The sequence below is a fragment of the Gambusia affinis genome, linkage group LG21, assembly GCF_019740435.1.
Source record: "Gambusia affinis linkage group LG21, SWU_Gaff_1.0, whole genome shotgun sequence".
Taxonomy (NCBI): domain Eukaryota; kingdom Metazoa; phylum Chordata; class Actinopteri; order Cyprinodontiformes; family Poeciliidae; genus Gambusia; species Gambusia affinis.
The window spans coordinates 12,028,679-12,049,190 of NC_057888.1; the positions used below are offsets into that span (position 1 = coordinate 12,028,679).

General features: G+C 37.4%; 1 protein-coding gene across 1 annotated transcript; it reads right to left on the reverse strand.

Annotated features, from left to right (window-relative positions):
* Positions 1–1,604: 1,604 nt before the first annotated feature.
* On the reverse strand, positions 1,605–20,234 carry trpa1b (transient receptor potential cation channel, subfamily A, member 1b). The gene is made up of 29 exons (XM_044104454.1): positions 20,218–20,234; positions 18,527–18,654; positions 18,175–18,272; positions 16,336–16,498; positions 15,966–16,141; positions 14,940–15,047; positions 14,711–14,819; positions 14,090–14,235; positions 13,083–13,219; positions 12,047–12,095; positions 10,686–10,785; positions 10,488–10,588; positions 9,752–9,927; positions 8,265–8,429; positions 7,995–8,109; positions 7,652–7,818; positions 7,455–7,545; positions 7,248–7,307; positions 7,069–7,158; positions 6,281–6,351; positions 6,009–6,165; positions 5,824–5,913; positions 5,446–5,615; positions 5,226–5,355; positions 4,888–5,070; positions 3,770–3,838; positions 3,296–3,397; positions 3,104–3,222; positions 1,605–2,380 (listed from the first exon to the last, which is right to left on the reverse strand). Exons 3-29 carry the CDS (start codon positions 18,268–18,270, stop codon positions 2,167–2,169), a joined length of 3,354 nt encoding a protein of 1,117 aa, XP_043960389.1. The 5' UTR covers positions 18,271–18,272; positions 18,527–18,654; positions 20,218–20,234; the 3' UTR covers positions 1,605–2,166.
* Between the last annotated feature and the right edge of the window lie 278 nt (positions 20,235–20,512).

Consider the following 20,512-nt stretch of genomic DNA (forward strand, 5'->3'; position numbering starts at 1 on the left):
AGATAATAATGGTGTTTTCTTCTACACTGGGATCTGAACTGTACTCTACTCCAGTTCTTTGCAGAATGGTACGGCGCCTTGCCTTCATATTTGTCACAGTACCTCCATATATATCATACTTAAAAAGTAGCAAGAAGAAATCCCTTGTCAAAAGGCAGTTCTCTGAAACGCCAGATGCAATTGGTACAGATTACAAGAAAAAAAGGCGCTCCCTTTGACGCGATGATATTTCGGAGCAGCTCTGTAATCCCAATATGTGGCAGGAATCTAAAAATCTAAATAATCTTCAACACATCGCCCCCTCCCACTGTGAAAATTGCTGGTGGCACAGATGCAGAAATGTGTTGATAATTAATGTTTTATTCAGCAAGGACAAAGGAGCAGAGGTGAAGAGAAGACGGATGGAGTAAGTAGAGAGAAAGACAGCAAGAAAAACTTTTAGAGGTTCCAACAATTCCACTTCCACTGCATTACTGACTTTGATCACAATGGAGCTGCAATGGAACGGATTTGATTAAAGAGTATTGATGTCAAATGAATCTGTGGCATAACTTTAAAAAAGTAACATTTGCAGGCACTCTTCATTCAACCTGACAGAGCTGGAGCTAGTTTTCAAGTTCTACTTAGTTTTTCATCAACTTAAATGTTTAGTCTTATGAAGCAAGTCAGTCAATTTAAAATAATCGACAGTTTTTGACTCAGTCTTCCTTCTTTTCTAAGTCTAACAGTGTTTCCTGAAGCAGGGACTCATTCCTGCACCTGTGCTTTTCCATGCAGCTTTTCAAAAGACCAGCAATCAACCGGACCTTGCAGGGATTCCTGCTCTTAGCACATCCTTGGCTGAGTCATGACGTTGAGATATTGAGTTATGCCGGAAACATAGCGAGAAGTTAAGGCAGCCTGCCAACCCCATCCTCTGTCACCGCATCCGTCAGCGAGGCAGACGGCCTGACTGACACCTTCGAAGTTGCAAGCTAAGGGATTCTACTCTCGCTTTTACCGATCGTCTGATGAGCTGTCATCTTCTTTGTATTTTTTTTTTTTTTTTTTTTGTGACCGACACAAAAAATGGCATCAGCTGTATGACATATGACATAATTCATCCTGGTGCTTCATTCACTGTCAGAGGGAGAACAGGCGGAGATAAAACACTGAGCTCATTGGTCATTCTATGCACATGCTTCCTAGAGTAAAACAGAAAAAATATTGCCCCAAACTTTGATGTAATGGATGGCTTTATGGTTGCTCTACTTGCCCTGGGGATAATTAAATTCAAGGCCAGTGGTAATAAATAACACTTTAAAGTGGACCTAAAGGCGGACTATGTATTTTTCCGTCAGCAGAGACTTTGACGGGGGCTTGACCTCCACCAGAGGTCCGCTTCGAGAAGCAGAGGGACAGGTGCAGGCTCATGATGTCAGAGCCTGAACTGTGTTTGAGTCTCGTGATTCCCATGGCCTTCACCAAAGCGGTTTGCAGCACTGAACTCAAGGCAAAAAAACAAAAGTCAGATGTCTGACGTATTCATTGTTTATGCAGTGCCGTATGTGCTAGATGAAAACTTGTAGAATAACTTGCAGTCACGTCATGCAGGGTAATGTTATGCTTTATTTGGGAGTGTGAGAGAATTTAAGAAATATACTTTGTGAGAGTAGATAAGGCATATAAAGCAGTGGTTTCCAAACCTGCTCCTCAAGTACCCCTCCCCTGCATGTTTTAGGTCTATTTTTACTTCTGAACACCTGACTTAAATCAGTGGCTGACTTAACAGACTTCTGCAACAATTAGTGGCAGCCAAGAGGCCATGCAGTCATTTAAATCAGGTGTGCTAGAACAGAGAAACATCTAAAACATGCAGGGTGGGGATACTCGAGTACCGGATTTGGGAACCACTGCATTAAAGCTTTACATAGATAGCAACTGCAAGAAAAACAAGCAACAATAAACAACACAAGATTACATTCATTTCCATCCTGACTTATCCAATATGTCCTTCCTTCTTTCCTTCTGTCTTTCACAAAGCAAATATTCTAATTGAGGACTTGATCTTGATATGAGCAATTACAGTCACACACGTAGTTTTATACGTTAAAATGTCAGCTACACCTATGTATTAGTGGAAATTCACTGTGCAAATCAGAAAAGTTCATGCTGTGTAGGTCTCTCCTACTTGCGTTTGGCCTCGATGGCCTTAATCAGCGGTACCCAGCGTGACGTGCTGCGCCCTCTTGTTTTGCCATGACCCAAGCTGGGCCACATGCTGCTCCTGACTGTCACAGGGCCATCGGACTCCTCGGCCTCAGAGCAGATTTCCATCTTCTGGATGATGAGCTTTAAGAGGCAGTGCTGCTTCTCCAACAGGACCGACATTTCTTTCATCCTGCCAAAAATAACGAAGCAAATGAAAATGAAGAATTGTCCGGGTGAGGATGTGTGTGGCAAGGCTTAAAATGTATATCTCCATCCCCTCTGACTGATGGATGGAGATATACATCCATCCATCCATCAGTCAGATTTTCAAAATCTGACTGATGATTTTGAAAATAAGAATAAGAATGAGGTAAAATTTCAGTATTGAGTAGTGCAAGATTTGTAGACATAACCAAAAAGACTTGTAGGTGTGGTTAAACGAGGACATATAAAGAATGATCAGGCATACATGCAATACATTTCAGAGTAAAAGAATAAAACACGGACATATTTTTCCCTGAACTCCAAAACTATGCATTACTTTGGGATTTTGTACAAAAAAAAAAAAGAAAAAAAGAAAAAGACATGATAATACAATAAAGATTAGGGGAAATGTGGAAAACCTCAAAGGATATGAATACTTTCACAAGGCGCTATGAGTGCGTTTTTACAACAAATGCTACAATTCTTCACCACTAGGGGACGCTCAGACATAAAAAATTAAGTTTATTGTGCCTCATAGCATTACCACCTTTCAGTACTATACTGTATTTTGGAATGGATTACTGTGTCCTGTATTCATGATGATGATTTCAAGCTTTCTTTGACATCCCCACATTGAGGTGATCAGCTTTCAGCTTTTAGGCAATTAAAGAAATTAATTACTTGTGATCAGCTACTATAGGTGTCTTACCTGGTCTTCTGCCTTTTGAGCTCATTCTCCACAAATGTGCAGCTCTGTGATTTGGACTGCAGACGAGTCCAGACTTCACTTCTTTCGTCCTCACCAGAAATCATTTGTTTTAGGAAGTGCTGTGAGAAAGAGTGAATATTTATAAAAGGGGAAACTTGCATGATTTATTACAAACGTAGGCGTGGAGCATACCTTGGAGCATTTGCGATTGGGGTAGATGGTGACTGAGGGTTTGTCCACTCGCTTCATAAACCAGTAAGGGAGCTTGTCTTCGAGGGATGTGTGGAGATCAATCTTAGGTCAGAGGGGAAACATAAACTCTTCATTAGAAAATTAAACAAACGTAGTTAATCATTCTGAGACACTGATTGTTTTATAGCACTGCCTCATTGCTGAGTTTGTTGTGGGCATGGTAGAGCAGGATATTAATAGTTTACTTTGTAGTTTGCCTTGATAGCATACAATTCATCATCTCCCGCTTCTTATAATTTCACTTGGACTTGATCCCAAACTTGTTAAAAAAGGCCTCAACCACAATACATCAACTGTACACTTGATTTACAATTCTAGTGGCTTTAATGCACTGTCATGACTGCCCAAAATCAGAATAAATTGTAAAATCTGCAGCACATAAAACATTGTCAGGAAGACCATCTCCAAACTTACCTGCATCGCTATTCGTTTCAGGGAAGCATTTCTCTGAACTTCAGCAATGTCTCCGACTGCTAAACCAATCTGCAAGGCAGAGCCATCAATGGATCATCAAACAGTGTATAAATGTATAATGTATTGTAAACAATGTCAAATTATTTTGTTGCTTATTTGTGTGGAAAAAAAATATCCATCCATCCATCTTAAAAAGAAAAACTAAAGACTGATATTGAACAGATAACTTTTTAGCCGCTCATGTTATTCTTAATGGGCTTAATAAGGACAGATGGTACAAGAAACCAGGATTTTGTTTTTGGAAGGCATCAAACATTAGAAGATGAAATTATTGCAATTTCAATAAATCATATTCACTTCCAAAGAGATTTTCAGCTATGGTTATATTCTAAATCGGTTAACTATTGTTAAAGTCAGAAGTCTGTTAGAGTAGCAGAAATCAGTATAGCTGATGTCTGTATATTGATGACCTCATGAATGAATATATCAACGTAGTTAAAGCTAGAGATTCATAAGAATTGTGTTTCATAATGCCCACGTGTTGCCCACAATAGTCTAAGTGTACGTACAAATACTGAAGGAAAACCGAGCTTCTTAACCCCCAGTCCCTCAGCTATGATTATCAGGAAAATGTTTGTCACCATGCTCCTTATTAAAATTCATTTTTGAAGCTTTCTAACTTGCTTTAACTAGTTTCTGAAGCACTACAAGTCAAACTTGCTACCAGGCTACACTTCTAAAAAAATTTATATCCGTTCTAGATAAATTTAAACACTTTATTGTTACTTCAATAATATTTTATGTTACTTAAGATAAATATTTAGTAAAAACAACTTTGGATCCAGTTAGCATAGTTAAGTATGCACATATTAAAAACTGTTTACAATTTAACAAATGTATTCAGCTGTCTCAAAGCTTTTAAACCTATAGAGAATATAGAATAAAATGCACATCATATAGATGTATTCAAATTGTTGGACTATTTTTGGATCTTAAATCCTAACAGTTTGATAACTAATGTTTTGAAGCTCATTTTGGGCATATGAAATAACCAACATTTCCCAACTGCAATAATAATAAAAAAAATTAATAAAATTTAAAAATGCTAGTACGCTTACCATCAGGTTCACCAAGAGGATTGGCATGAGCAGAACAAAGTGCACAAAAATGGCATACGTCAAGAAACCAAATGGAAGCTCATTGTTCAAATAAGCTTCCAGGAAGTTGTTCTGGTAGTTCAACTCTCCGACCATCATCACAAAGGTTTGGATTACAGAGAGTGGCACACTGTTAAACTCTTTCTGTTGACAAAGCAAAGTGACAATGTGTATATGTAGATCATAACACATGAACCAAAAAAATTATGTCACAACACGTACAGAATACATACTATGTATGTATAGTATATATGTGCACTTGCTCAGGTTTGTTTGTCTGTGTTTGTGTTCTCACTTACCTGGTTGAGCATCAGAGCGTGGAATGCCAAACTGAACGCCAACATTAGGTACACAAACAGCATCAGAATACGGAGCAATGTCCTCATGATCTCCCCAAACATCACAACATAAATGCCAACCCCCTCAAACCTAAAACATGGAAAAATTGTACAACTTCAACAACACTAGAAAGACAAGAAGGTAAAATAAATGCAATTTTACAGTCGGAAGTCAACATGCCTCTGGAGATAAAGGAGAAACCCAATCCAGGAGTTTAAAACGGCCAATGCGCCTGCTTGCCAGTGCCAAGAACCTTCTGCGTTGACCATGAGGGGAATGACGAACAAAAGAGAGCAGATGGCCGACATCCAGTCAATCTGGTTTGAACCGTCCCTGAAGTAACTCCAGCGCTTTGGGGTAGCAATGGATAATGACAAATAAAGTTTTTTTTGTGTGTGTGTGTGTTAGAAACATGCGAAGCAAACAGAAAAGGTGATATTTTTGCTATTTTAGTTCACATTCATCTATCAAAACTAGCCAGGGTTAGTAGAGAAATAGATGTATGGAATAATTTTCTTTAATAGTTTAATGATATGTGAATAACAGTGTAACTCCAACCTGCTGTGATATCTGTACCACTTCTTTTCCAATAGAATAGATGTTAGTGATCAAGACCATCACCATGCAGAATGACAAGAACATACTTTGCTAGGAAAAAAAAAAGATTGAAACAAATGGAGTTAGGTCATTACACATTTATTATTCAAATAGCTTAGTTTGTGCGACAGGCAACTTCACGATACCTCTCTGAATGAAGTGGGAACCATGATGATGTCGAGTTCACCTGTCTCGGTGGTGTTTACAGAAGGTCGAAGGGTCACTATCAGGTTTGTCAAGGGTAGGAGCCCTAACAGGTACAGAAACATGTTGAGCAGATGAGCTTTGCTCCCATAGGCAACCCTGTGGATAGGAAAAAAAAAAACACTTTGGAATTAAATATGACAAAAGCACTACTTACATTTTGAGAAATTAAGTAAAGCTCAGTCCCTATGAGAGAAAAACTGTTGATACACACCATTTCATTCCCAGATACTTTTTGCAGACTGGGTGGTTGAGGAGCTCAATGCGGTTATATTGCACCATTGCCTGCAGAAATTGTGAACAAAAGTTTTTTAACATAGAAAAGATTTAAATTACTATTCTCAGTAAGTACTTCAGTGGTTAGGTTACATTTATTTAACCATTCTTCTTCAGCAGCAAAATGATGACATAATATGCGATAAAAAAAGATTTTTAAGACCAAGAACCAGGTGCAGAAGTTTTACATTAGTCTAGATATTTACCAGTCCACACATATTTAGTCAAATTGCTTATGAACGGTTGCTAATGTTTCTTGTTGACAACTTGACACAAACGTAGCTAAATAACATCTTTTCAGTGATCATGATTGAAACAGTTTCTATTTGCCAGAAAATATTTGACAACACTCAACAGAATGGCCAATACTCAAGAAAATGGAAAGGTTAGACTCAACTTTATGGTATTGACTATCTGCTAAATCCAAAACACATTCAAACGCAATTCTTGGTTTTAAAATTTCTTGGAGTTTAAAATTATAAGATAATTTTAACTTCATAAGTAATTTCAAATAGATCACTAAGACCCCCCAAATTAATATAAAACTCATGCCTATGTTTTGTCGAGTGTCTGTAATCTTTGAGTGGCCTCAATAGCCCACAGCAAATCTACTAAGGCAGAGAATCAGAAATCATGATCAGGTGTGCTTTGAGGAGTGAGTGGATAAACATGTGAAACACCTGCCTTTGACCACATCAAAGTTAGACTTGAGACCAGGAAACTTACATTGACTGCGGCTAGTGGCTTAGGAGGATAGCCCTGCTCAATCAACGTCTGCGAAATGGGAGCCTGCAGCCATCTGAAGTCATATTCAATCTACACCACATACAGAAAACTTTTTTTTTACTTTTTCAATAATGATGTTTGGGCTGATGTACTCATAGTGCATGTTGCAGATAAATTACATGGTAGTCAGGGCTGTTGTGATCATCATCAGACTCCCTCATGCAGCGGTCAAGAAGATGCTGCAGGAATGAATCACAGTGAAAGAATTTGATCTCCAATCTTAGTCACAACAAGTTAAGTAACAGAAAATGGCATAAAGAAATAATTTATGATGAATGGGTACAAAGATTCATAATAAAAGTTTGTTTTTTTTTCTTTTGCAACACCTTGCAGCACTCAGGCAGAAATTCAATCATGTCGAGAATGGGGCATCGTTGGGTGGAACCTGGAACAAACAGTCGCAAAGCCTCCTCAATCCTGCAAGAGGAAAAGCTTAGTTGAGCCTTATTGTTTCTACATTTAGAACATAAGATCAAAAATTTGAACAACAGTACCTATTTCTGTAAGATTTTTGATGACTTGCCTTTCGCTGTCAATTACAGCATTGACCACTTCTTTTTTCCCATTCTGCAGCGCTTCATGAAGAAAGGAAGTGTCATTCTTGTTCAAAACAATCTCAGCCCCTCTGACCAACATCATTCTGACTGCAGCCACATGTCCAGATCTCGCAGCGATATGGAGTGCAGTGTTCTGGCATGTCAATGTGACAACAAACAATTACATGCTTGATAACAGTGCTGACTGTACAGCCTGGTAAAATTGTTATCAAAGAAAAGGTAGATTTCTTTCTAAAAAATAAAAAATATATCAAACACTCGTTTATGCAAAACTGGAAGTTTAGTCTACACAGAAATCATAATTTATACCCCATCCTCATCGGTTTTATCCAATAACTTGGGATTTGCAGAGAGCAGTATATCCATAGTTTGTGTGTATCCTTCAGAGGCAGCATGGTGTAGACAACTCCAGCCTTTGTAATCACTGAAAAACAAATGTTCACAGGTTCGTGTGCCATAATTTTACTTGCTAACATATTGTCTTAGCTTAAAATATCAGCATCAACACCATTGTGTGTTTTTAGTTTTGCAAATGCTATTTGCTGTCTGTAAATGCCACGATCCAGCATTTGGGTCTACCTGTGAAAAAGAGCTCCTTTGCGCAGTAACAACTGAACCACCTTGGTGTGCCCGCCCTTGGAAGCCAAATGGAGCGGCGTCAGGCCTCTCTCATCACCTTCGTTTAGCAGACGAGAGTCTGTGATGGACTCCAGCAACCTGTGGCAGGTGTTGATGCGCCCATATCTTAAAGAAATGAGGGAGAGGCATTGTGCTGGGGAAGCACTAATATGCAGTAACATGTATGGAAACACTAATAAGCTGTAACATGTATGGTGACTGTCTGACATCATGAAGTAAAGCACAATGGAGAGTTAAACATCTCATTTGAACAAAGCTCATGCTGATTTAAGAGCATCATCAAAAGATTTTAGTTTGGATTAAAATTTACAAAGAATTATTTGCTTAAGGAATGTGTTTCAAAAATCTTTTTTTTTTCTAATTCACTATATAACTACTATCACAGTTGAGTACTGAAAAAAAATACAACGTCCAGCCTTCATAGAGCTCTAAATTGTGTCTTTATATAACTCTTTGGACATCTCTTTACAATCCACAGCCTCACAAACATTTCAGACAATAGGAGGGAGCCAACTCCCTAATTCCATACACCTGGCTTTTAAAACAGTGCCTTAACTGATTAAGGCGACAATTACCGTAGGAAAGAACAATATCTCCAAACAAATATGACATTCTTCAAACAAGACTTCAACCAGTAAAACAAACTGAAAGTTCCATCTATATAAAACATAGACATAAAGGTACCTTTTCAAAGTGCCACACACCCTTAATAAAAATGCAAAAAAGGGAAGATGGATGATTTAACCTGACTAAAACTGCACCCATTTTCTATCCATTGGTGCAGCATTGGTGTCAAGTAATAAATAAATAAATTAAACATGGTCTATCTAACATGTTTACGTGAAGAAGTGAGATGATCATATGGATATGATTTTAATCAAACAAAGTAGTCATTTCTAGGTAATTGAATTCTGTTCTTGTGACAGCACCTTCAGTTTTGTGAAGAATTATTGTGTGTTGCTGTAATTAATCTTCTAATTACAGGTGTATGATTTAAAAATAATGAAAATAAATAACTGAGTTGAAACATTCATTTTGTCATTATTTTTGTTTCTGTAATTCTAATTAAGGTTATGATTTAAAAAACTAAAATAAAAATAAAAAGGATGGATCTTCAATTTCCAAAGACCAAATAGCAGATAACAACTTTTCACACCTGCTCTTTTTTTCTAAATTAAAGGAATAACACAATCACTCTCATAATGTGTGATGGATTGGATTCACAGTTGTAAAGGTCTGAGCCAATATTGGCTTCTGCAGAAACTCAAGGGAACAGGAAGTTCCTGTTGCCTAACTTTGTTTAGGCAACAAGACAAAAACTAACCCACTTTGGTAACTAACCAAAAGTGGGTTAGTTTTTTTTTTTTTTTTCCCCAAAAACTAACCAACTTTGAATCCAACTCCAGGTAAGTCAGTGTTTTTCTTACTGTGCAGCAAAGTGAAGGGCAGATTTCTTGTCTTTGGACTTGCATGCAAGGCCAACTTGCCCTGAGAGGCCCAGCATGTTCTTCACCGAGTCATGGATACCCAGTCTGCAGGCATAGTGCAGTGGTGTGCAGCCCTCGTTATCTTCGCAGTTCAACAAAGCTTTCACGCTCTTACACTAAAGTCAGAGACATTATAGACATGTTGGACTAATAACACTCAAGTCCTATTCAAAAAGTATGTTGATAATGGTAATGAAAGTGCTATGAAACAAACAAAGGTTGGGCTTAGATTGGCTGCAGCATTTCAGTCTACAGCTTTTCTATGATTTGGAACATTTTTTATTCATTTATTTATTTTTACAAATTTTGCCACTATACCTACTGAAATTCTAAAAGGTAAACACAGAAAACATCCTTCCATCCTTTCTTGAAATTATCTAGTTAAGCTTTTCAAGGAAGGCTGAGAGATGTTATCATTTGTGAGTAAAATTTGTTTGAGATCAGATGCATTGAACTTCTCCCATTACTATCAATTCCAGTTTCATATTGTAGTAAATGTTCATTGTGAAATCTGTAAAAATACTTTCCATTCAATAAAATTTACATTAGAAATACTCTTTTTCTTTAGCGCTCAACACAAATTGATTAAACACAGTGCCTTAATTACATTCCAATATGTTGATGACTTCCTACACTGATTTTTTTTTTTTTTTTTGGAGCAACAATTATTGGGTACCTGTAGCACTTCTTCTGGGAGGTTTTTCAGACCCTTAGGCTGCAGGATGGCCAGGTGAAGAAAGTTACAGCCACATTTGTCTTTCACATTCACATTGGCCCCTTAAAAGATATAAGCATAAACTAAAAACCTATTCCAAGTCAACATTATCAGAAATCTTAAGTGCTCCTGCTAGATGTGAGCAGCATTTTATTTCACCTTTGGACAGCAGCAGAGCTACAGTTTTCCATGCTCCACAGCTGGTTGCCAACAACAAAGGAGTGTTTCCTTTACAGTCAGTGCTGTTCAGGTCAGAACCCTAGGAAGTGAGAACACAAAAGAATGAACATTTCTGACTCATTTTCACTGCAATTATTTTTGAAGACCTTCTAAAAGAAACATGGATATGAATGAATACAGACAATGTTATAGTTATAACTCTTCTGCCTTTTAAAGATTAATTATTTGTTACTGTATCCATTCCTAGAGCTCATTCGAATGAGTTCTAGGAATGTTTATTCTGCCCCGGATGCACAAGGGTAGAGTTGCATTTTGCAGGCCCTCTCTTTCCAAAAATCTTTTGTTTCATAGTAACACAAGGGGAAGGATTAGATTACAAACAAATTCACTCCTACAGTGCAATGTTTTCTCTATATCTCGAGGCAGGCTTGTATTTTTCCTAAAACATGCAGCTTTATTTGCTGGAATCCTTCCCATTGCTGTAGTGTGAAGGGACATTAAGAGCATATTTAGACACAGTGTGGAGAGGTCAGCTGATCTCATAGAAGGGGTTTGGCTTAAAGATATAAATAAAGTTGTAGTTCAAAAACCGCTGGATTACTCTTTCTTCCAGACTACAATAAACATACTATTCAAAAAAAAGAACAGAAAAGCTGACACTGCACAAATAAGAATAAATCATAAAAATTTGCAAGAGAATAAAGAATTTCAAGTCACACATTAGGAGGCAGTGCACCTTGGACGATGCTGCCATTGTTGTGTTTCATAGGGGAAATTATGTATTTAGTGTGATGTTAATTTTAAAACATGGCAAACAATCACTTCACTATTATGGGTGTCAATTTTATCCAATGATTTTGCACTTTTAAAAGTGCAAAATCTGAGCTACCAAGCACAGATTGACCTTTCCTCAAATTGGCTACATCTCTGAAATGTAAATGTTTAAACCTAAATGAGCTCAGGTTGATATTGTGTCCCTTTGTTTAACGACAAAATGAGCTTACGTTAATAAACCCAGGTGTTTCCTCTCTGCTAGCAATTAACTTCTAATAAAAGAGCGTACATGTGCAACAGATGGTGGACAAGTATTGCTCAGAGGCACCTTTAACTCAGCCCTGTAGTGACTGTAGTCTGAGCATAATTGCTCAATAACAAACATGGGGAAGCACATAAAGTAAATGATAAAATTGATTAAATAATTCGGCTGGACTGTTCTCAGCAGGAACACCAAATTAAAAGTCAAAGTGCAGCAACAGCTTACAAAGAGGAGATAGGTCAATCACATGATTCCTCATCTGAGGCAGAATGTGTCCATAATTGTTGTTTGGTGCTTTATTTACCAAAGAAATTAGGTGCTCCGCCAGCTCCGCATGGTCAAATATTGTAGCCCTGGAAAAGCAAACACAGTTGCTGTAAACCAACAAACACAGCTGCAAGAGCCGTCAACCTTAGTCATGGTGTCAAGTGTTGAATAAGAGTGAGCTATCTCTAATTCTGTTTCATCAGAGTGTGACATAACTAGATTTTTTTTGTCATTTCGCCTTTTATCTCCTGGATTGCAGTTGTTCCCTCAGATGATGCACGTCAATCACAAATTCCTTGCAGTTTAATTGGATTCTGCATGTGCAGTGGCTAAAGTAGATGATTTTTTATTTTTATTTTTTTTACTACTGTGTGACTGATGGAAAAATGCTTGTTAATCCCCACTTCTATAAACCCTGAATCTGAGGACAGCAGGGAACATTAGCTGTTGCAGTAGGGTCACAGATTAGACATCAAACCTAAAATGAATGATCGTGCAGCAATCATGACATACAATAGATAGATAGATAGATAGATAGATAGATAGATAGATAGATAGATAGATAGATAGATAGATAGATAGATAGATAGATAGATAGATAGATAGATAGATAGATAGATAGATAGATAGATAGATAGATAGATAGATAGATAGATAGATAGATAGATAGATAGATAGATAGATAGATAGATAGATAGATAGATAGATAGATAGATAGATAGATAGATTAGATAGATAGATAGATAGATAGATAGATAGATAGATAGATAGATAGATAGATAGATAGATAGATAGATAGATAGATAGATAGATAGATAGATAGATAGATAGATAGATAGATAGATAGATAGATAGACTGAATACATCACAACACAAAAAATAACAAACTTAAATGTGGTTTACAATCTGTTTTCCACTACTGTAAGCAGCCCACCTGTTCAATGTCATTAACTTTTTCCTCAAGTCTAATTAACAAATAACACCCTGGTGAGATAGATCAAGCATCTGCAGAGAGCACAGTGAAGGCAAACTGTTGACATTAATTCTGGCTTGGATGACAGGAGAACACCCACCTATGCAGAGGGGTCTGGCAAGCCCCATCAGTCAGGTTGATAACATCTTCCACTCGGTCCACAGTGGACAGCATCAGTTTCACTACCTCTATAGCACCCTGAGTGCAGCCCAAATGAAGAGGCGTGCAGCGATCATTCTAAAGCACAAAATATCACTGCATTACTGCACGCAGAATTAGGAATAAGCAATGCTTTAATGTAACACGTATCTGCAGGAATAAGAAGTCAAATAAACATTTTTTTGCACATACTTTGTACCTCCCTAATGTATGTCCTATACAGATAAGGTGACTTTAGTGCAAGCCTTTCATGAGATAACTAGGACTGACAAAAGAGGGGTTGGTGATTGCCCAACTCAGCTCCATAGTGTAAGTGGAGGTAATTTGTATCAATTTAGCCAACTTAAGCCCTTACTATACCCTCTATCCCTGCCGTGGCTCTGGGCACTAAACCCGAACTAGACATAACAAGCATTCTCGGATGAGAGAGATGACTAGATGACTTGTCCTAGCATAATTGCCAGTAAAATAATGTACAAGTGTAGGCAAATTGGCTGTAGATTGAAAAACTAAGCAAAACAAATGCAAATATAACAAAGCGTGTAATTGACAGACGGAAGACGAATTGGACCATTTGTGATGTGTTTAGGAAAATTTCATTCTGGTATATATGAAAAACTGTGGTGACAAGCAAATGAACATCTGTGCTTTGATTGATGGTTTACACCAGAGGTCCCCAAAGTGGGTCCTCGAGGGCCGGCCTCCTGCAGGTTTTAGTTCTCTCCCTGGTTTAACGCACCTGGATCAAATGATGGCTCGTTAGAAGGCCCAAGAAGAACATTGACGTGCTGAAAAGGTTGTTGGTGCCACCGGGGAGAGAACTAAAACGTGCAGGATGCCGGCCCTCGAGGACCAACTTTGGGGACCCCTGGTTTGCATGCTTATGGAAAGTCTAACTTTATGCAGACCATTCTTGACAAATTTCAAAACTACCTGTTGGTGACAAACCTGTTGCTGGTCTATTTTGGCCCCAGTGGCAATGCAGAGACGGATGGTTTCGAAATTCCCTCCACGCACAGCCAGATGGAGAGGGCTGCTATTGGACTTATCTAGGTAGTTGATGTGGGACACTGCATTGTGGCCATTCTCTTCTCCTGTCAACAAATTAAATCAAGAGCTGCTTTGTACTGAGTGTTGAGGGTATACTGCGAACATACAGGCAACTCCCACTCAGCTTGTCTGTTTTTTGACTTTGTTTTGCTTTTTTGTTAGTACGTTCAAGGATGGAAGTAATCAGTAATTTTGTTCATTCGAATGAATTGTATGTTATAATCCAAACAATCCAAAACTGTTAACACAAAAACTATTAGAAAGCTCATAAATATTTTGTACTGGAAGTAAACTTCCTCTAACAAACTCACATTTGGCAAACAATCTCCCCACAAGCACTGAGTCACTCTGAGGGACTGAATATACAAAACATTTTCCCTGAAAATGTCTCTGGAGGCTCGCATGGCAAGGTGAACTCTTGTTATCTATCAACCTAATTTGCCATTTGGCCTTGCGAGAAACGTTCATTGCTGTCAGCACTTCTGGAATTTGTCGACATCTGTTATTCAATTCTCGTACCAGCCTTCAGAATGACTTCCATGGCTTTCTTTGCTCCCGCGAAGGCAGCAGCATGCATGGCAAAATGGCCTAGCTTGTTCTGGGTGCAGAGCATGGCCCCATGCTTTAGCTGTATAAAGAAGGACAATAAAAGACCATGTTTTGTTGGAGACAAATCTGTCCTGGTGTTCCAGTAAGGCACAGTTCTGTTGACATGCTACACCGGTGGTTAATGGAAAACGGAACATACCAGTATGTTCAAAGCTTCACAGTTGTTGAGAGAGCAGGCCAGTATTAGTGGGGTGTTACCAAGGTCTCCTTGTAGGTTGCAGTTTGTCACACTGTAGGATAAAAGCACCTAAAAGGGGCAGGGATTTTTTTTAAAAAGACAAAGCGTCATTCAATCTTTGATATTATTTTGTGTCCTACCGCTATACCTATGTCCTTCATCCTGCACTATGCTGTGTCAGGTTATGGAGAAAAGCCAAAGACTACATTGACCAACACCTGCCTATTTCTTATTGGAATATATAGATAGAAAAATGTACCCAGGCTTTTTAAAATGTATGAGAAAATGTAATATATGTCAATAAATGTACTCTTTTATTTTGACTTTAAATCAGTAAAATGTTACATTGCTAAGTTTAGGACCCAAGAAAGTTGAATGCAATTTGGCGATATGATGCATCATGCAAGTACTCCTACCTCTTAAATTTCTTCACAGACCATCACATTTTAACCATAGACCTTGATTAGTTTTACTGTGATATTATGTAGTAGACTAACACAAAGCAATGTATATGTAGAAAATACTTATACCTACAGTAAGTAAGTAGAATGTACAAAACATATTTTTTATAAACAAATTTGAAATAAAAATCTCAAAAATATAAATAGTGCCTAAATAAAATTCCAAAGTGTGAAACCAGCTGATTTCTGGGCTCTACTAATCAGTAAGTGAGATCCACTTGTTTACAATTTAAAGCCCTAATTCTACCACTACCACTACCACTCATTGCAATGATGTATGCATTTTGTTATGTTTTTTTAAAAAGAATCTAACACTTGTTGAATAGTTGAAGGGTGACATATAAATTAAAATAATGATGTATAAATTGAAATAAAATTAAAATAAAGTTATAAACAGGGGGTTTGATTTCACAACCACTAAAAATAAAATATGTGTGAGCTGTAAAGTAAGAAATGTCAAAAATGTAAAACAACAAAAAATGTGACTGCGACTGCGACATTTACTGTGCACTCTCAGCCTTCTCACCCCCAACAGGCTGTTGTGTCCGAGGCTGACCGCCAGGTGCAGGGGGGACAGGAGAGCATTATTGAGGATGTTGGGGTTGGCTCCTAGGTCCATGAGGGCCCTGCAGCTCTCTGCTTTGTTCTTCTCCACGGCCCAGTGCAGAGGGACATTGCCCTGGTCATCACAGCTGTTCAGCTCTGTGCAAACACAAGTGAAAACACAAACATTTATGCAAATGTTTATAAATCCTAATTTCTTTATCATGCACTATTACCGACAGTAGAAAAAAAAACAAACAAAAAAAAACATTTACTCAAAGCACCCAAAGACAGGATTATGATAATTCCTATTGAGCAGGCAGTAGCGCAGTATACAACTGAGTCATGCTTACCTTGGGGATCTATGACAGAGGTGATAAATTGAATGAGGGTGACGTGGCCCCCTGCAGCAGCATGATGGAGGGGACTAGCTCCACATTCATCTTTCTCACCGAGGACCTCTGGGCTCTTCCTCACCAGGTTCTCCAGAAGCGTCAGGTCCCCCTTTTCTGCCAACTGCACAGAAATATTGATTGCAATATATAGCATGATCATGATACCGATCCACACTGGGGCACTTAGTTTGTGTGTTGGGTGCTTTTTTTATGATTAGCCTGAGGCTTTAATTTCTTAAAGCTGACCTTTTGGTTCAATCTGAGCTAAATACGTAATACGTACAAAATACGTTTGAAAAACATTCTCTCCTATTCATTACATGTTTTCTTTGGAAATTTAGCAATTTCAATACTTTGCTCCCTTAGGGTTTGCAATGTAAACACAGCAATAAATTAGTTGAAATTGATTGTTTGATCCAACAAGAGAAAATGTCTTTAACAAAAACCTCAAGGTTTCTTTAAAATTTAAGCAGAAAAAAATGGAAGTAACTGTAGTGTGTTATGCCAGTATTATGGTTGTGGATGGAAGTATTTTCAACTCATCCTGGTTTTGCACAGTGTATGGACTTTTAATACTTCTGCTGACATTATGAGACAAGCATAATGAGCATAATGAGCAATTTGGTCGAGAAGAATGTTAGAAAGCATTCTTCAAGCCACAAGCTTGGTGATGACTGTTAAAAAGTCTGCACAACTTTTACTTGAGCCAGTATGCATATTTGTGGCCCTGCATAGAATAGAAAAAAAAAAATCCTGCATAGTTGTCAACTGATGAACTATGAATCTACTTTTGGAAAACAATGCTTCAAATAAATAATTAAAAGGACAAAACATATTAATTGGGCATCATCTGCAACCAAAGTATTAGAGTTTCAAGAAATGGCAATACTGGTTTGCAGTTCTTATTTCCCATATTTTCAGTTGGTTCTAATTGCACAAATGAGAGCTTTCATGAAGAAACACAATTTTGTGCTTTAAAGGATTTAAGAGAAACACTCATAAAATACATCAAAAGTCTGTAACACCACAAGCAAGAAATAACTTTTTGTTCAAGCTGATAACAAATACAGCACAAATGAATTATTTAAGTCCACATTTAATAATCACAGCAATCTAAATAAAAGCTGAGAATCAGCAGGACGAGGCGTGCAACTAGGGCTTCTTTACGGCCGAGAGATCAAACCATTTGTTTGCTCAGTTCTCTGTGTTAGAGAAGATTGTTGCTGATTGGAAAAACATGACAGATTTATAATCTATTCACTGAGGGAAAATAAAGAGAAAGTACTGCTAGGGAGGCTTTATTTTAACAGCTTATTTTTGTAGTCAATAAATCATAGAAAATGATCAGCTTATATTTTTGAATTAATAAATGAAGATGAATGGTATGCTAAGATGTTATAATGTTTTTTTCTGATTTTATTACTGAATAAAATGACCTTTATGGATCCATGTAATAACAAAAATATGTGATAATTGAGAAGAGAGAAGGCTATAAACCTGTGTAAGTCTTGTAACCAAGCATTGACATCCATTATATTGTTGATAGTTTTATGTATAAAGATGTTTACCATCATTTTTATGTTTACCAAGTAAGTCAAAATGTAGGTTTGACAAAACATCTACTTTGTCAATAATTATGAGCATCAGAATAGAATCTTAGACCTTTAGTGAGAGTCAAGTCTCGAGTCTGTGTAGCAAAGATTCAAGTAAAGTCTGGTGCCTTTATTGCGACTCATGTTTCAATGTACAGAATACAGGAGTTCAGAGTTTTTCGAAGAAAAAAAAAACGATCCTCACCTCAACTGCATTTAGACTTGCCAGGGCTGAGTCTTCATCCTCTATGACGTACGTATAACAACTGGTCTGGCGTGCTACATCTCTGCTGAAGTTCATCACTTAGTAGAGGACACGTGTATTGTCAATGGAGAGAGTAATGACATCTTTATATTTTCATCATTTGCATATGTATAACATTCAAACATCCAGAATGCATGAAACAGAAAGCCAAGACAATATATTCTTTAGGTGAAGTATTATGAGAAAATGCAAAAACCTTGCTAAACATGGCTCCGAACAAAGATTTTGAGATCCTGTATTTAGCCAATCACTTGTGTTGCCTAAAGGGGAAAGTATATGACTTTGTCGTTACCTAGAAAGGCATTCAGATCCACTGAGTATTTTGGAGGCTGAAGCCCTTCAGTTGTAGAAAACAACAATGTCCTTCACAGCTTGTTTGTAGCGTGTTTGGGTCTGTCCCAGGTGGCCTACAGGGTGATCCTAAGTGAGCAAGATTGATAGAAACCTTATAATGTGTTGCATAAAGCCCATCAGTCACATCTAAAGGTCGAATGACAAATTACTTTTTGCTATGTAAAATTTCACAAGAATCCTCTTGACATATTGCAGAAGCTTTGCCAGTAAGACACTGCTGCTGTGTCATGTGATTAGATGGCTGCTAGAGTTTCTTCATCGTCTGGCTGAAAAGTTACACAACAAACATTTAAGCAATCAAACATGGACCAATGGACCTGAACATTGACTCTAACAAGGACTTCTCCATTAAGGTTGACAGAATGAGTCAGTTTCGATTAAAGTTTGATGGTTAACTGTAGGCTCAGCGAGCTGTGGTCACCAAAGCCATCAGTTTTAATCACTTCTCTTTGGGAGTCTCTGCATTCTAATAAAACGTTGTTCTGGTCCAACGATGAGAAACACTCAAAGTAAAAGTGCTGTTTATGCATTAACAGAAATAATAATGTCTATTAAAATGGTTTCCTTTTTTATTTAAAAAAAAATAAAAAAGCTGCAACCTATTTGCTTATTTATCGTCAGAACACCCTAAACAGTGATTTTGGAACTCTTTTAGTATTTTACTATTTGTGATTTAACATTGCACTTAAGCATTACCACAACTCTACCTGATTCTCTGATCCAACTATGTTTTCTAGCACATCCTCTGCAGCAGAGGCAACTCTGTAATAATCAACAAAACAGTCTGTGCAATTTGATTTTCTCTAATATTGTAAATTTGATAAAGAGACCAGAAAATGTGATCACGCCCCTCATTTCCTAGCAGCTGTGGTGAATGTGTGTCATTGTGTTCAGGCAACTGAGCCTGTCACACATTTGCTTGAAGGAGCAAAGTGTCCAGGAAGTGCACTAATGGGCACTGGTTGAGCAATTTCTAAAGCAAAAGAAGAAAACAAATTCGGGATGTGGCTTCTTCACTGAAACAAAGATTTCCCTGTAAAGTAGCGAACTAATAGACTTACAAAGCTAAGTTTGCTGATCCATTGGGATAAAACTACTATTAAGATTTTCTTAAACAATTTATTATTATCAGTTTTTTTCTTTACATATTATTTTGGCATTTTCTATTTAGACCTTTTTTTATTTTAATAAATATGTAAGGATTAACTACAAATCAAATATAAATAATAATGCATGTGCTACTCTAAAGCAACATCTAGGAGTCTTAAATAGATTAATAACTGACCAATAGTAGAGTGTTAAATATAGAATGACATTACAAGGCATAAAAGAATAGATATATTTTCAGACAATCATAACATCTAATCATCTAAAGGAATAAAAAAAAAAGATTATAATCCTTAATAAAGAAAGGAGAGAAACTTTTCTGTTCTCAGATTTCACACTTGTTAGATATAATTTATAACTATAGCACATTATTGTTAATCAAATTGCGGAGAAAATATAGATGACGCCCATAAAATCTGTTTTCTAAATAAAAACAACATCTTAAATATGAGTAGAACTACATTCTAATCAAATACATTCAGTACAAAATGAAAGATAACCATTGAGACAGGAGGCACTTACTGCACGTGTGTGATGCTGCTGCTGGTCCTGTCTTGTCTGCTGATGCTCTCTTCACCACCACAAAAAGGCTTTAAATACTGTGGGAAGCAAAGCATTTCCATGTGTCTCGACTAATGCAGGCAATATTCTGCCCCCGTGTGACCAAATCACTCACATGATGGTCTTATATCCGTGGAGAGGTAACCTGATAGGGCAGTTGGCTGGCAGCAATGCAGTAAGACACTGAATGTGATGCATTTTACGTTTTTATAATTTCTTTTAATGAAGTTTCCTTGAAACTGGATACTGCCTTAAT

Bases quoted from the DNA above. Each gene is read 5' to 3' on its own strand.
- trpa1b (XM_044104454.1), bottom strand. From the start codon at position 18,270: ATGAACTTCAGCAGAGATGTAGCACGCCAGACCAGTTGTTATACGTAC. The intron at 10,786-12,046 runs GTAAATAAAGCA...CTCACTTCCTAG, and splicing joins CGGAGCACCTAATTTCTTTG to GGTTCTGACCTGAACAGCAC. The intron at 5,356-5,445 runs GCATGTTGACTT...TCCATGTTTTAG, and splicing joins TTTCTCCTTTATCTCCAGAG to GTTTGAGGGGGTTGGCATTT.